We start from the raw sequence: 14,929 nt of genomic DNA, 5'->3' as shown, positions 1-14,929 counted from the left end.
GAGGGAGAGAGGCGAGGGCGAGAGAGAGAGAGAGAGAGAGAGAGAGAGAGAGAGAGAGAGAGGCGAGGGCGAGAGGGTGGGAGGGAGAGGGTGGGAGGGAGAGGGTGGGAGGGAGAGGGTGGGAGGGAGAGGGTGGGAGGGAGAGGGTGGGAGGGAGAGGGTGGGAGGGAGAGGGGGGCAGCACATCAATTGGAACTCACCACTGTATTCCTTGAACCATTCCATCACACTCCTGGCCTTGAGACATAGCACACTAACTTGAAAAACGCCATTGCCATCGGGAAACATGATCGTCATGAAGGACTGTACGAGTAATCTGTAACCAGTGTACGATACTCCTTGGCTCGTCACGGTGACTTGCACGAGCTCCACTGGACCCATATATGGCCACGTGAATGTTCCCTAGAGCTTAATGGAGCCGCCGCCAGCTTGTCTCAGTCCCCCAGTACAGCTGCCACGGAGCTACTCCCCTGGAAGACGACGGTTTCTGCTCTCCCATCGGAATGATCATGAAGCTATCGGGATTCGTCAGACTACGCAACGGTCTGCCACGGTGCCAACGTCCAATGCCGATGGTCACGTGCCTATTTCCGTCGTAGTTGCCGATGAAGTGTTGCCAACATTGGCAGATGCCTGGGTCGTCAGCTACAGAGGCCCATCGCTAGGAGTGTTCGGTGCACTGTGTGTTCAGACACACTTTTACTCTGTCCAGCATTGAAGTGTGATGTTAGTCCCGCCACAGTTCACCACCTGTTTTACCAGTCTGCCCAGCCTACGACGTCCGACACCTGTAATGAAGGGTGGTCGCCCAAACCCACGACATCTGGACGTGGTTTCGCCTCGGTTGCGCCACGTGTTGAAGACACCACAGCACTCTTCGAACACCCGACAAGACGTGCAGTTTGCGAAATGCTCGTGCCGGGCTTCTTGGTCACCACAATCTTCCCTTAGTCAAACTTTGACACATCGCACGCCTTCCCCATTCTACACACGGACAGCACGTTCACTGATAATACATGCACCGTGCTTGTGTCTATTACGAGCAGCAGGCATTCCCCACCAGGTGACGCCGCTATCGCCTAGACGGGTTTATATCGATAGTAGGTCGGTGGTCATAATTTTCTGGCTGATCAGTGCATATAAAGCAGGACTGCACTAAAACACTACAAACGCCTAAATTCGTACTATTAAAGCAATCCGAAGCTCAGAATAGACTCATAACTTGTCCGTAAGTGTATTTTAATTGGTGCAACATTCTCACTGTTTACATTCGCGAAGAAAATGAGTCTTCCATGAACTTCTGAATCCTTATTTGAATGAGTGACGCAGCCCTATTGGTTCGTGCGTGACGTTACAAACAGCCAGTGTAAATTTGTCCAACTCAGCGGCACACCGTTGTTGCACTGTGTTTCTCCTCCTCTTAGGCACCACTTTTGTCCATTACCAAAAGGACGATTCCTTGATGCCTCAAGATGCGTCCTACAACTAATACACACATTAAAAAAAGTTTTGCGTCACCCCCGTTCCCAGAACTCCTCAAGATAGACGTTGACTGTGGATACTGTATCACAGACACAGTCCCTTTGACTGTTGAGAGAGGTCACTAAACCCGCCGTAAGATGTTAACAACCATGCATGAGCAGCGCATATTAGGCGGAGGGGATCCGACAGCCGATCAGTTCCAGTCATTCCACCAGGAAGGAGGTACACGGCTCGTGTTGACAATAGTTCAGCCATGCCTAGACGGTCAATACCGCGGTTCGATCGCGTCCGCATTGTTGCTTTGTGCCAGGAAGGGCTCTCAAAAAGGGAGGTGTCCAGGCGTCTCGGAATGAACCAAAGCGATGTTGTTCGGACATGGAGAAGATACAGAGGGGGCAAGAACTGCCTACGACATGCCTAGCTCAGGCCGCCCAAGGGCTACTACTGCAGTGGATGACCGCTACCTACGGATTATGGCTCGGAGGAACCCTGACAGCAACGCCACCATGTTGAATAATGCTTTTCGTGCAGCCACAGGATGTCGTGTTACGACGCAAACTGTGCGCAATAGGCTGCACGATGCGCAACTTCACTCCAGACGTCCATGGCGAGGTCCATCTTTGCAATCATGACACCATGCAGCGCGGTACAGATGGACCCAACAACATGCCGAATGGACCGCTCAGAATTGGCATCACGTTCTCTTCATCGATGAGTGTCGCATAGGACTTCAACCAGACAATCCTCGGAAACGTGTTTGGAGGCAATCCGGTCAGGCTCAAAGCCTTAGAGACGCTGTCCAGCGAGTCCAAGAAGGTGGAGCACTATTCTCCAGACAAATGGCTTCAGAAGAGACATTCTAGCATGAAAATTGAGTGCTTGTTAGCTTTTGTCTGGCTTCGGGGACGTTTAATGATTTTTTTCTGGCGTACTGGCGATTAGTGTTGTCATAGATTCACAATCCATTTCTGGTGCGAACTACAATGAAGGCTGAAAAGTTCATAACATCAACCACTGGCGCTGGCAAACGTCAGCTGACGATTCCGAGACGAAAGACAACAGGTAGTACGTAAACAAGCGGCTACCAACGCCTCAACACTTTAGTTCAAATGGTTCAAATGGCTCTGAGCACTATGGGATTTAACATCTGAGGTCATTAGTCCCCTAGAACTTAGAACTACTTAACCCTAACTAACCTAAGGACACCACACACATTCATGCCCGAGGCAGGATTCGAACCTGCGACCGTAGGGGTCGCGCGGTTCCAGACTTAAGCGCCTAGAACCGCACGGCCACACTGGCCGGCGAAGATTACGGAGACAGGAAATTTGAAGAGCGATTTCGCTTTCCAAAAAAAACAGTGTGGTGATTATTTAGTCATAGATATGACAGGTTAGAATTTCCTACTTTGCGAAATATCGCTGTCCCACCCATGAACAGACTTTTAATGACATTAGGGGAATATGCAAATAGTGCATTTAATATAGTAATTGGTGACAATGCTAATGCATATAGTAAAAAACGTCAAAGAATTATTAGTGAAGTATCGGTGATCATTGCAGCAATACATAATGTTTCCACCTCGTGCTCAATTACACTTCGTGATGTATAGTTTCAGCATACTGGCTGGATTTCCTGGTACAGTGGATTGTACTCAAGTAAGAGATCAGTCTCCTGGGGGACTTCATGCGGAGCTTTTCCGCAATAGAAAATCCTATTTTTCACTTAATTGCCAATCCATCAGTGGTCAAAATTTATTAATACGGGATATTGTGGCTCAGAGGCCTGGTTGTGTGCAAGACAGTAACACATTTCGTAACAGCGCTCGCAGAGCCCAGACTGAATGTGGGGAAATACCAATAGATCACTTACCAGGAGACAGTGGCTATGCATGCAGACCATACCTACTGACGCCACTTTCAAATCCGCAAAGGGAAGCAGAACACGGATAGATAGTAAGTTAGTTAGATACAACAGGTCTCGCGTTGCAACAAGGAACACTGTGGAGAAACAGTATGGTTTGTGGAAGAGGATATTCAAAAATGGCTCTGAGCACTATGGGACTCAACTGCTGAGGTCATTAGTCCCCTAGAACTTAGAACTAGTTAAACCTAACTAACCTAAGGACATCACAAACATCCATGCCCGAGGCAGGATTCGAACCTGCGACCGTAGCGGTCTTGCGGTTCCAGACTGCAGCGCCTTTAACCGCACGGCCACTTCGGCCGGCGAAGAGGATATTCCCCATTTTATCTGTGGAGATGAGATGTAATCCAAACAAAAAAAAAAAAAAAAAAAACAATGCCAATTATAATGTGTATGGCAGTCTTGCACAATATTGCACGGAGCACTAGCAAGGAAGATGTGGAAATTTCGTGCAGCTCCTGAGGCTGTTACATACTGAAAGAGGACCGGACATCGAAGATAACGAGCCAATGCCTCCCGGTCAACAAATGGATTGGCGATGACAACTTGCACTATAATTAACGGACATTTTCACTGAGCCAACTATTACGTAATACATGTAACGTACATAATTAATTTTATAAAATATTTGTATTGTGTACAAGTAACAAAATGTTGAAGCTGTCGCTGAATGCAAACGTAAAATTTTCAAAACCAATAAATTAATTTATAGTGACATAGGATTTACAGTACAAGTAAATTATCAACTTAAAAAAGAAAGTGATATGGAAGTGACAAAATATAAAAAATTAAATATTGGCATTTTTCGTCTTCCGGTATTTCACTTACCCCCACTGAGTGCCAATACTTTAATTTTTTTATCCTCATTTCTTCAAGGTACTCCGCTCTCGTCATTTCCACCTGTTGCTCGAGTACTTCAACTCTCTTTCGCATGACACCGTTCAGTGAAGTTGAAGTTCCCTTGGGTTTTGAAGGCATTCTTCGCCGATTCCATCTAGATAGTGTTGCTGTATTTTTGGAAACTTAGGGGGGGGGGGGGGGTTCAGCAAGAGTATCGACAATAACCTAGAGTGTACTTACATTTTCCAGTCCTTGAGCATTAATTACAACACCATGAATGGGGGTACTGCTGGCATCCTCAACTACTGCTTCTTCAACCACATCTACATTCAAATCTATGATGACATTGCACTGTGAGTACAAATCGAATGGGTTTTCAAAGGGCTTCAGTGATGACCCAACTACTTCCAGCAGTTTTCCTCATGTGAATTTGTTTATATTTTTTTTTACTGCCCTCCCCCTCCCCTCTGTCATATACACTTGCACTCTCTCATCCGCTAAGTGCTTCCTGAATCTTCTTCTGGTCGCTGGTGTCATTTTTGCGTCAAGTATACTGACAGTCTCGGCGGAATTTGCATGGTGTGCTCATGTTGACAGTGACCATTGAATGCTGGGAATTGTTTTCGATATTCTTTGTAAAACCCAACCAAAGTGAAGGGAATAGTATTTTGGTTCAAGTGGCTCTGAGCAGTATGGGACTTAACATCTGAGGTCATCAGTCCCCCGCGGTTCTAGACGCTACAGTCTGGAACCGCGCGACCGCTACGGTCGCAGGTTCGAATCCTGCCTCGGGCATGGATGTGTGTGATGTCCTTAGGTTAGTTAGGTTTAAGTAGTTCTAAGTTCTAGGGGACTGATGACCTCAGAGCCAGCCATCAGTCCCCTAGAACTTAGAACTACCTAAACCTAACCTAAGGACATCACACGCACCCATGCCCAAGGCAGGCCGACTGGCCAATAGTCTTTTGTGTTGCCCAGAAAATAAATAATTAATGTTGTTAGTTGTCAACGTGAGCACACACGAAACTGCTGCGGACACTGTAAGTACACTTTAACCTATCTTTGTGTTCTGTGTATCTTGACTTGTTATTGCAATAGTAACCTAAACACCGTGAAAAAAAGGTGTTTTCCTTTACATTACTAACAGAAATTTATTAATTTATGAATAAAAAGTATTTAACGCTATCTGGAGTGGAATTAAACTCTGTCGTTATATTTGCCCAGGCATCGAAATATTTCCCTGACCGTAGAACCGTGTTTTTTTTTGTTTTTTTTTTTACACACTCACACACAAATGTTATGCTTCGAACCAACCAACTCCATAAGGATCTCAAGCTCAAATTTTGAAAAATTCGGCGTCCTTTTTTTGTCTCCTTGGCACTCAATACACACTTTACGTATACAAGCAGAAAAGCACGCATAACAGACCACGGAGGTTACGATATTGTAATCTACTTGTCACAGTCAGACAGATGTTGAGCGCTTTCCTCTGTAACACACGAAGGTAACCGCGGTGAAACTCCCGGTTAGCTCGCGTTTTTGTTAACCGGCGTTTAACTTCGGTGTAGCACAGAAACAACAAGCTTTAACCATGATTACGAAATCTTTGTCATCTTGCTTTCCAATCGACGTTGGTGCAGTCGGCCCAGAGCGAGAGAGAGAGAGAGCGCGCGCAATTTGAGTTCCTACGAGAGTTGGTGATTCATGCACTGCCTAAGATAGACGGCCGTTACCTGTTGCAATTGCTGATGGTGGCGCTCCTGCAGCGCGGCTTTTTGCAAGCTGTTGTCCCCGTCCGCCAACAGATGTCTCTGGATGGCACTGCCGTCGCGCGAGATAGGAGACGGTGTGGCGGCTCCCCGCGACGCAACAGGTGCAGCAGGTGCCCGCGACGCAGCCGCCGCCAGCGGAGTCGAGGTGCGCGCGAGTGGGGCCGCGGCAGGGGCAGGGGAACGAGGCAGCGACGCGGTGCCGGAAGTTGCGTGCGCCTGTCCGCGGCCCGGTGTGGCCAGCCGCAGGCCGGCGGAGGCGGGCGGCGAGGCGGCCGTGGGAGACTGCACTGGCGACGCCTCGCCCTGGCTCGTGGACGAGAAGGAGAACTCGCGGGACACCTGCAAACAGCGAAGCCGTGCTGTTGTCGTGTTTCAGACGCTGCTGCCGCCAATCGTGGGCAAAGCTCAACCGTTTTTTTACAATAACTGTTAAAGATACCGTCTTAAGTTGCATAGGCAGTTTATCTATTAACTGATGCCTAGTTTCGGACGGCTCAACGAATCATCCCGATTAAAAATGTACAGTAGGTGTTACAATACGTAACAATGAAGGCATAATAAAATTCCAATACTGTCCGGAGAGAGCTACTGAACCATGAACTGTACGTCAGTCTAAGTTACAACTAGAAGTGCTTCATAGGTCATAAAATGTATAAACGTGGCACTATACCACGTAGCGTCAACACACGTGTGAAAACTTAAACTCATACTGAGGAGAACAGCAAATGATCGCATTTTTCTGGGTGCAGACGTGTAAGATCGGAGTAAATTTTCACTCTACAGTGGAGTGTGGGCTGCCTTGACATTTCATGGCTGATTAAAACTGTATGCCATACCGAGACTCGAACTCGGGGCCTTTGTCTTCCGCAAGCAGTGCTCTACGGACTGAGCTATCCAAGCACGACTCACGACCCGCCCTCACAGCTTTACTTCACACCCGGAATTACTTCTCTATTTGTTGCTGGCCCTTTCGCTTATTTTCAGGATGGCGTACATTGGCAAATAAAGAAACGAACAGTCGCCTCCTGCCTGGCGTACTCATATCCTTTCTCCCAGGAGCGCCAGCCCGCAAGGTATGCAGGTGAACTTAAGTGAAATTTGGAAGGTAGGAGATGAGGTACTGGCGGAAGTAAGGCTATGAGGGCGGGTCTTGAGTCGTGCTTGGATACCTCAGTCGTATATATAACCAGACCTCACCGTGGTCAATTTGATATCCTACTTGTCCATTTCTCACTTTTAGTTTGGCTCAGAAAATGCAGACTGTGATAAACCTTTTGCATTTCTTTTATGTTTTCGTTTTCTTTAAAGGCAAAGAGAAAAGTTGAAGCGGTAGACCATCATAAAGTCTATCCCTACCGTCAGGTATTTTTGATATTCAGTTGTTAAAAAAAGAGGAGTTTTTCTTGTACCAGTAGGAGGAAGGAAGGATTCGCGCTCAGCTAGTGAACGAGTGAGAAGCACGCCATTTTTAGCGAGTAATTGTAGACCGCCATTTTGGGGTCGCTATGAATAAGTGAGGAGTATGTATTTCTTATGCGCACCGTTTAGAAAAATACAGTATAGTTTTATTAACAGAAAGGTCGTGAGAGTTGTTATTTCAAATAGTACAATAATTACAAGAACTGAAGCCCACCTGTGTACTTTGGAAAATTACGAAGATCCGATAAGCTAAATGGGAACACGGTCAAGACTTCAAAGGTGAACACGGCGACCAAACGTAGCGTTATAAAGAAGGGTAAGCACAAATCTACAGCGGAGAAAGAAACTACTTAGCCCTGCAAAATAATATGAACTAATACGAACTTATTTCCAAGCATAGCTCAGCTTATTGTGCTTGTCATTCATGCTGAGAAATTAAATTCAATACATTTTAAAAAGCCACGCATTTCAGCATTTTATTATCATCATCTATTCCATTATTTTATAATATTATAGGACAAATGGTTCAAATGGCTCTGAGCACTATGGGACTTAACAGCTAAGGTCATCAGTCCCCTAGAACTTAGAACTACTTAAACCTAACTATCCTAAGGACATCACACACATCCATGCACGAGGTAGGATTCGAACCTGCGATCGCAGTGGTCGCGCGGTTCCAGACCGTAGCGCCTAGAACCGCTCGGCCACCCCGACCGGCAAAATGCGGACAAAATACCAGTGTGTAATCTACTGGGAGTCTGTTTTCGTCCGCTCCAACATTTGACCAAAAACAGCTCTGACGCAAACTACAGCACACCACAAAACCAACAGCAAATGGTAACAAGGTAATATAAAGAACTGCTTTTAAACTTGTGAAGACTTCCTTTTCTTAAAAACTGAAATTTCTATACTGCTATGTACACAGGTACTTAACAGCAATTTTCCTGTTATTTAGTAGAAAGAAAATACACTCACTGATGGCGCTATAACTTCAGCGAAACACGTCTGGGTAAAAAGAAACAAAATGTGTTTGCTCAAGGCGAAAGCTATTCATAGGCAAATTTATTTGCAAGCAAACACGGACGCAAGAGTGAGCTTTAACCTCAAGACAAGTATTAATTCAAGAACTTAACAAATGACTCGGTAAATCTGTATATGTGACTCGACTTACTACAGAGTTACATTAGAATTATTATGGCCGACGTTATTTTCAGTACACAGCAGCCTACAGGCACAAGTAGTGTGTGAGGGTTACAGATCACGGGTAAATTACGAAAAAATGCTTAATGCTGTTTATAGCGGTTCCGGTTTTCTTTAAACGGGAAAATCGTTCACTGAAAGTATGAAAACGTGTCTGGAGCACTAGAGGTGGCACGGTCTATTTAGCGCTGCCTTGACAAGTGGCTTTCCTTAAGGGATCGGCACTCTGTCGCAGTGGGGTTAAGCCACGCTGTGAAATCTAGAGCTTACAGAAAGTCGACACGGATACCCATTAGCAACGGAATTCCCCATACGGAATAACTTTGGAAGCTTGGCCCACTTCTCTATTTTTGATGTATGCTGCTTGTTAAAAATGCGAAGACTGTCAACTTTAAAATGGGGTCACAGGAATTCCGAATTGGACCACAGAAATCACACGTTACAATGCAGTGTGAGAACGGGAAGAAGAGCCAAAATCATATTCGAGTTTATCGCAAAGCTTGCACACGAAATATAAATCCTTTCTAACGCGTTGCTCGGCAAAAAATGTACAGCTCTATGTAAATTCCACTTTCCTTCAAATTCAATAACAATTAATTATTCTGCATGTTTCCTCTCCCTTCTAGGCTCTCCGCGCATTGCAAGGAATCTCTTTTTCCCAGCCTGTATCCCAGTATCGTTGTGTTGTGTGCAGCAGAAGGCCATCTCTATACAGTAGTTTAAGGTTTCGGGCATGGGGTTAACTATTGCTGCACCAACGTGCTAGCCAGCTTCACTGTCCATTATACCAGACTAACAAACGACGCACACACGCAGTGCGTCATCTCTCACATGGTTGTAGCACGTACTTGGATGTAACAACTGCTCTCCAGATCGACGCCCTTTTCAAATATTTTCAGAACTTAAGGTTCTAAGTGTTACTAGCCTGTTGAACTCTCTACGAAAGCGCAAGGAGCAGCGGAAACAACAGGCTAACATTTTACACATGCATCGCGACAATGAATCCTCTTTCTTCGGAAAGGAACTATGATGATAACGACAATCATAGCGGTACATTAGTGGTGAAGTATAATTAGGAATCGTGATGAAATGAACTCTTATTTATCCATACGTTTAAGCATTCGGGATACAGTTGACCAAATCTTCGAGAGTCACCCTTGACGGACAGAGCCACAGACAGAGGCGCTTACGTTTTCCGGAGGTACGGACGTGCCCGCCCTCGAGCGCGGCCTGCGGTTATCACTCCGGCAGCCAGCTGTACGCCACATTCCGACTACTTGTCGCGTCCTTGCGTGGCAAACTCGCCGCGAGGCGACACCTGCGCTTCAGCCGTGCTATTCACTCGTTCGAAATGTGCAGTTCTCGCGCGACAGCCGCTTGATAGAAACTCTAACATGTGGCTGAACATGTGACAAAAGCTCTGTGCTTACGCAATCAAATGAGAACATGAACGTGCAGATTTTTGTTAAAAAGGAAGTGCAGACGCCAACGACGTTAAGATTGGTATTGGCTTCAACCTTTCCTTTTGTTTTGGAGAGCAAAAGCATTTTCGTCGTAATTTCCAATTCAGCTTTGTTTGTTGTTTATTTGCAATCGACTTCGAGGACTTTTATTGTTTCATCATCAAGCACAGTATCGAAATGAAATACACACACAAGTATATTTTGTTGCTATACCACAGCATCCCCCAATTTAATAAATATAAAACTGTCAAGTTCATATAAAACATTTATTAAGTTACAGGATTCTGTCGTACAGGAACGAGATATACTTGAGGGTGTATTTAATTTCGATAGATGTGCCTGAAGACGAAGCCATAAAATGACAACGGAATCTATTTCAAGTAAATTAGACAACCAGCACAACTGAGCAGAAAACTAGTATGAAAATAGCCTTTGTGCACCAAAACAAAATAATTTACAGCTGAAGTTTCCATTATGGTTCAAATGGCCTTGAGCACTATGGGACTTAACTGCTGAAGTCCTCAGTCCCCTAGAACTTGGAACTACTTAAACCTAACTAACCTAAGGACACCACACACATCCGTGCCCGAGGCAGGATTCGAACCTGCGACCGTAGTGGTCGCGCGGCTCCAGACTGTAAGGCCTAGAACCGCTCGGCCACGCCGGCCGGCTTTCCATTATGCGGCGTAATGGAAGCAACTAAATCAACCTTCCCACTATTCTTTCATCGCAACACATTGCAACATTCTTCGCCATTCTCTCCATGTTATTTTCATCCAGGCTGCAATTCTGCCTTGGAAATTTTACATTTTCAAGTTACCTTGCTTTAAACGTCTTCCTCGTGTTTCCGATTCTCCCAAATCCCACTGTATCTCTTGGATACAGTAACTTTGGGTTTATTGTTCAAAAGAAACTGCATTTACTAGGTGCCAATCTCTAGAACTAACAACATTCTTTCTTCCATATGGTTTCGAAGTCTTTCTATATGGATAATAAGTTCCCAGATCGTTCAACTACGTAGAAATGCATCATTACAAACAACCTTTCTTCGAAATCAAATTATATTGATGTGAGGATCCTAACACGTCGTTTTTTATATGAATTTACGTAAAAAAAGAAAGATAAAAAGAAAGGAAATTTTAAGGAAGATATGGGGGGCCGAAAAAATACCAGCAGATGAGTTTACATTTAACTAGATATCAAACAAGAAATCATTTGAAAATTTTGGTAAGATTTCAACCACAGTAAAGGATAAAATAAAATCAGGAACAGTCGCAGGTGAGATATTGCCTAAGCAGACAAACAGAAGACCCAAGATCAGTAAGTCAAAGAAGTATATCGTCATCTAAGGAAGTAATCAATAAAGCTAATAGGTTCAAATCAGAAATAGCGAGAGTGGTGGATCTATTCGACACGAAATCAATGAGAACAGGAAGAATATTCTCGGAAGAAAAACAAGTTAGAGAGTAAAGCAATAATGGCGAAAGTGGAATGTGCTAAAGAACTGAAGCAACTGTGTAATAATCCAAGCCCATAGGCGGCTCCAAAGATGAAATAAATAAATAAATTTTAAATCTGAAACAAAGGGAGAGTTGGACCGAACACGAGCCGTTGGATGGGCGATTAACCAGTTGTGTCGGTGACACTCTTGCAACAGTTATAGCATTTAGCACGTGAACGCTCACTTATAGAAAAAATACGAGTTCCTACACACTGGTCTGGTGAAGGACGTTTATTTTACTTATCGTGTCGCAAAGGAACATCTGTCGTTTCCGTGGTCTTCACAAAACTCTTTTCAGCAGTTCGATTCAGTCTCTCTTCATTATTTATTCGATTTCCTCCCCTGGTAGCTGAGTGGTCAGCGCGACGGAATGTCATACGTAATGGCCCGGGTTCGATTCCCGGCTAGGTCGGAGGTTTTCTCCGCTAAGGGATTGGTGTTGTGTTACCCTATCATCATCATTTCATCCCCATCGACACGCAAGTCGCAGAAGGACGCCAACTCTAAACACCAGGCGAACGGTCTAGCCGATTTCCATTTATTCGATCTACTCTACTACCATCAGCATTCATTTACTCGTCTACCGATAAGAATTCTTCTCCAGCGTCTCATTTTGAAAGTTTTTATCCTCTTCTTGTATACAGTATCGTCCACGTTTCAACTCCGTACATGGCTATACTCCGAACAAGTACTTCCAGAAGAGACTTCGTAACAAACTTCTATTGGATGTTAAATGCCCCTTTTTTCTGAAATGCTTTTCGTGTTATTACCAGTCTGTACTTTTGTATCCTACCTGTTTCGGATATCGTGGGTTATATTTCCGCGCAAATAGCAAAACTCATCTACTACTTAGGCCTATAGTGTATAATTTCCTCATTTAATTCCCTCTGCATCTCTTTATTTAATTCGACTACATTCTACAGCTCTTGTTATAACGTGAACACCAACAAAAGTAAATTATCTTTCCAAGACACTATCCATACCTTTTACCAGGTTTTCCAAGTCCTTTGCCGCCTCCGACAATATTATCTCATCGGCAAACCTCGGCTTTTTTTTATTAATTTTCCGTGAACTTTATTCCCTTAAAAAAATTCTTCTTGGTTACCTTTAGAGCATGCTCAGTGTACTGTGGGGAAGGCAGCAACCCCGTTCTGACTTTCTTCTCATACTGCTTCCCTTTCATGCTAGACTCCTTTCAGTCTGGTTTCTCTATAAATTCTGAATAATCCTTCGCTTTCTGTGTTTTATCGCTGCTACATTTACAATTTAGAAGCCTCCCTTCCGGTCAACACTGTCAAAAGCTTTCTCTAAATCTACAAACGCTACAAATGTAATTTTGCCTTTCTTCAACCAGTCTTCTAGGATAGGCCTCACGTGTTCCTTCATATCCCCGGAAACCAAATTGATCTTCACTGAGGTCGACTTCTGACTTTTTTCCATTGTTCTACAAATAACTCGGGTTGGACCCATAACTTTTCTCATTATAAGTTAATGAAACATCGATTATTAACTTCCATTGCAAATATCATTTACACGCCGATGACCTTCATTTATACCTAAGTACAAGCCCTACAAATCTGCACGCAGCCATCCACAACATAAAGGCTGATTTACTTACTTTATCAGAATGGACACAGAACATAGTTTTGAAACTTACGTCTAAAACGCAACAAAAGACTTATTACTCAACTGTTCAGAGAACTTGTTGCACGTGCGGTAGCGTTCTCGCTTCCCACGCGCGGGTTCCCGGGTTTGATTCCCGGCGGGATCAGGGATTTTCTCTGCCTTGTGATGACTGGGTGTTGTGTGATGTCCTTAGGTTAGTTAGGTTTAAGTAGTTCTAAGTTCTAGGGGACTGATGACCATAGATGTTAAATCCCATAGTGCTCAGAGCCATTTGAACCATTTTTTTGAGCTTGTTGCACACTTAATCCTAGAGTACAGAAATCATCTTTTCTTCTTCTGCAAAGAATGTGGGGATAATTCTGGACCATCATCTGGACTGGACAAACAACTGCAGTCTCTAAGAAAGTGTCAGCATTACTTCATTCATTACAGGAATATAATAAAGTGTTTCCTCAACAGCTTAAAAAGAAACTCTAAGAGTCACTAATATTCCCCATCCTTGATTATGGTGACCCTGTTCTTCAAGGACTTTCGTAAGAGCGCTCACGTCGGCGGGAACTAGCAACGAATGCTTGTGTGCGATACATTTGTATTTTGACCATATCACTCCTGCCTATGAACAATCATTATGACTACGTGCCGATAAGCGGGGAGATTATCATTCCCTGAGCTTGCTGTATCGTCTTTTCAATCATTGCAGTCCTTCCTATTTATCTTCCACCACTGCACTATTATTTGAGCAAAACAGCAAAAATCCTCGTTCTCAACAAAGTAAAATCTTCTCCATACCACTGAACAACACTGCCACATTCCTATTTTTAATTATTTATTTATTTTTTGTATCAGGAGCCCGACTTTGAAACAATCTTCCTCAAAATATTTGTGGAATTAAAATCGTTTCATAGTTAAAAAGACAGCTCGAACTCTTACGGAATAAGGCGAAACGCCGCGACTAATGAGGATAGCGTGTGGGGCATTACGTCAGTAGTAGTGGACAAGTTACGAATTTCGGTCTGACGGAAGGCGTGCTAGGGTAGTCCGGGCAGTTGCGATAACCACTGTGCCCTGATGGCTTAGTGGTCAGAGCATCTGCATAGTGAGCAGGGGACCCGGCTTCGAATCGCAGACCGGCACAAATTTTCCACTTTCCCTATTAATGTAAATCAATGTCCACTACCACGTAAATGTCATTAATTCTTTTGTGTCGTGATCAATAAAAATGATTTGCATTATTAACAAAAATAAATTTGTTTTAATAATGACGACGACGACGACGACGACGATAAAATAATGGAGGCGTCAAGAACGATATTGGTTAATTTAACACTTTAGAAGCCTTTTTGGTATTAAAAGAAATGGAAGGGGTAATGAAAGATGAGAGGATTTGAATGAAAGTGACAATGGCTGCTAGGAAAAAACAGAAGCCGGCCGGAGTGGCCGAGCGGTTCTAGGCACTACAGTCTGGAACCGCGCGACCGCTCCGGTCGCAGGTTCGAATCCTACCTCGAGCATAGATGTGTGTAATGTTCTTAGGTTAGTTAGGTTTAAGTTGTTCTAAGTTCTAGGGGACTGATGACCTTAGTTAAGTCCCATAGTGCTCAGAGCCATTTGGACCATTTGTTAAGGTTTCTGTGATAATGTTTGCCAGTTTGTTTTTGACGCCAAATTCTTTGATGATCCTATCTAGGGTCTCTCTATCC

General features: G+C 44.2%; 1 protein-coding gene across 1 annotated transcript in view; it reads right to left on the bottom strand.

The window, feature by feature from the left end:
- The window catches only part of LOC126259442 (sodium-dependent nutrient amino acid transporter 1-like), a 288,279-nt gene that overhangs the window by 135,714 nt on the left and 137,636 nt on the right, over nucleotides 1–14,929 (bottom strand). The window contains exon 2 of the mRNA XM_049956256.1: nucleotides 5,982–6,359. Within this exon, the coding sequence (XP_049812213.1) occupies nucleotides 5,982–6,359 (378 nt within the window). The remainder of the gene's footprint in view (nucleotides 1–5,981; nucleotides 6,360–14,929) is intronic.

Source organism: Schistocerca nitens, chromosome 5 (genome assembly GCF_023898315.1).
Source record: "Schistocerca nitens isolate TAMUIC-IGC-003100 chromosome 5, iqSchNite1.1, whole genome shotgun sequence".
NCBI classification, from domain to species: Eukaryota; Metazoa; Arthropoda; class Insecta; order Orthoptera; family Acrididae; genus Schistocerca; species Schistocerca nitens.
The sequence above is the reverse complement of the archived record's forward strand: the minus strand, read 5'-3'. Positions and strand labels throughout refer to the sequence as shown.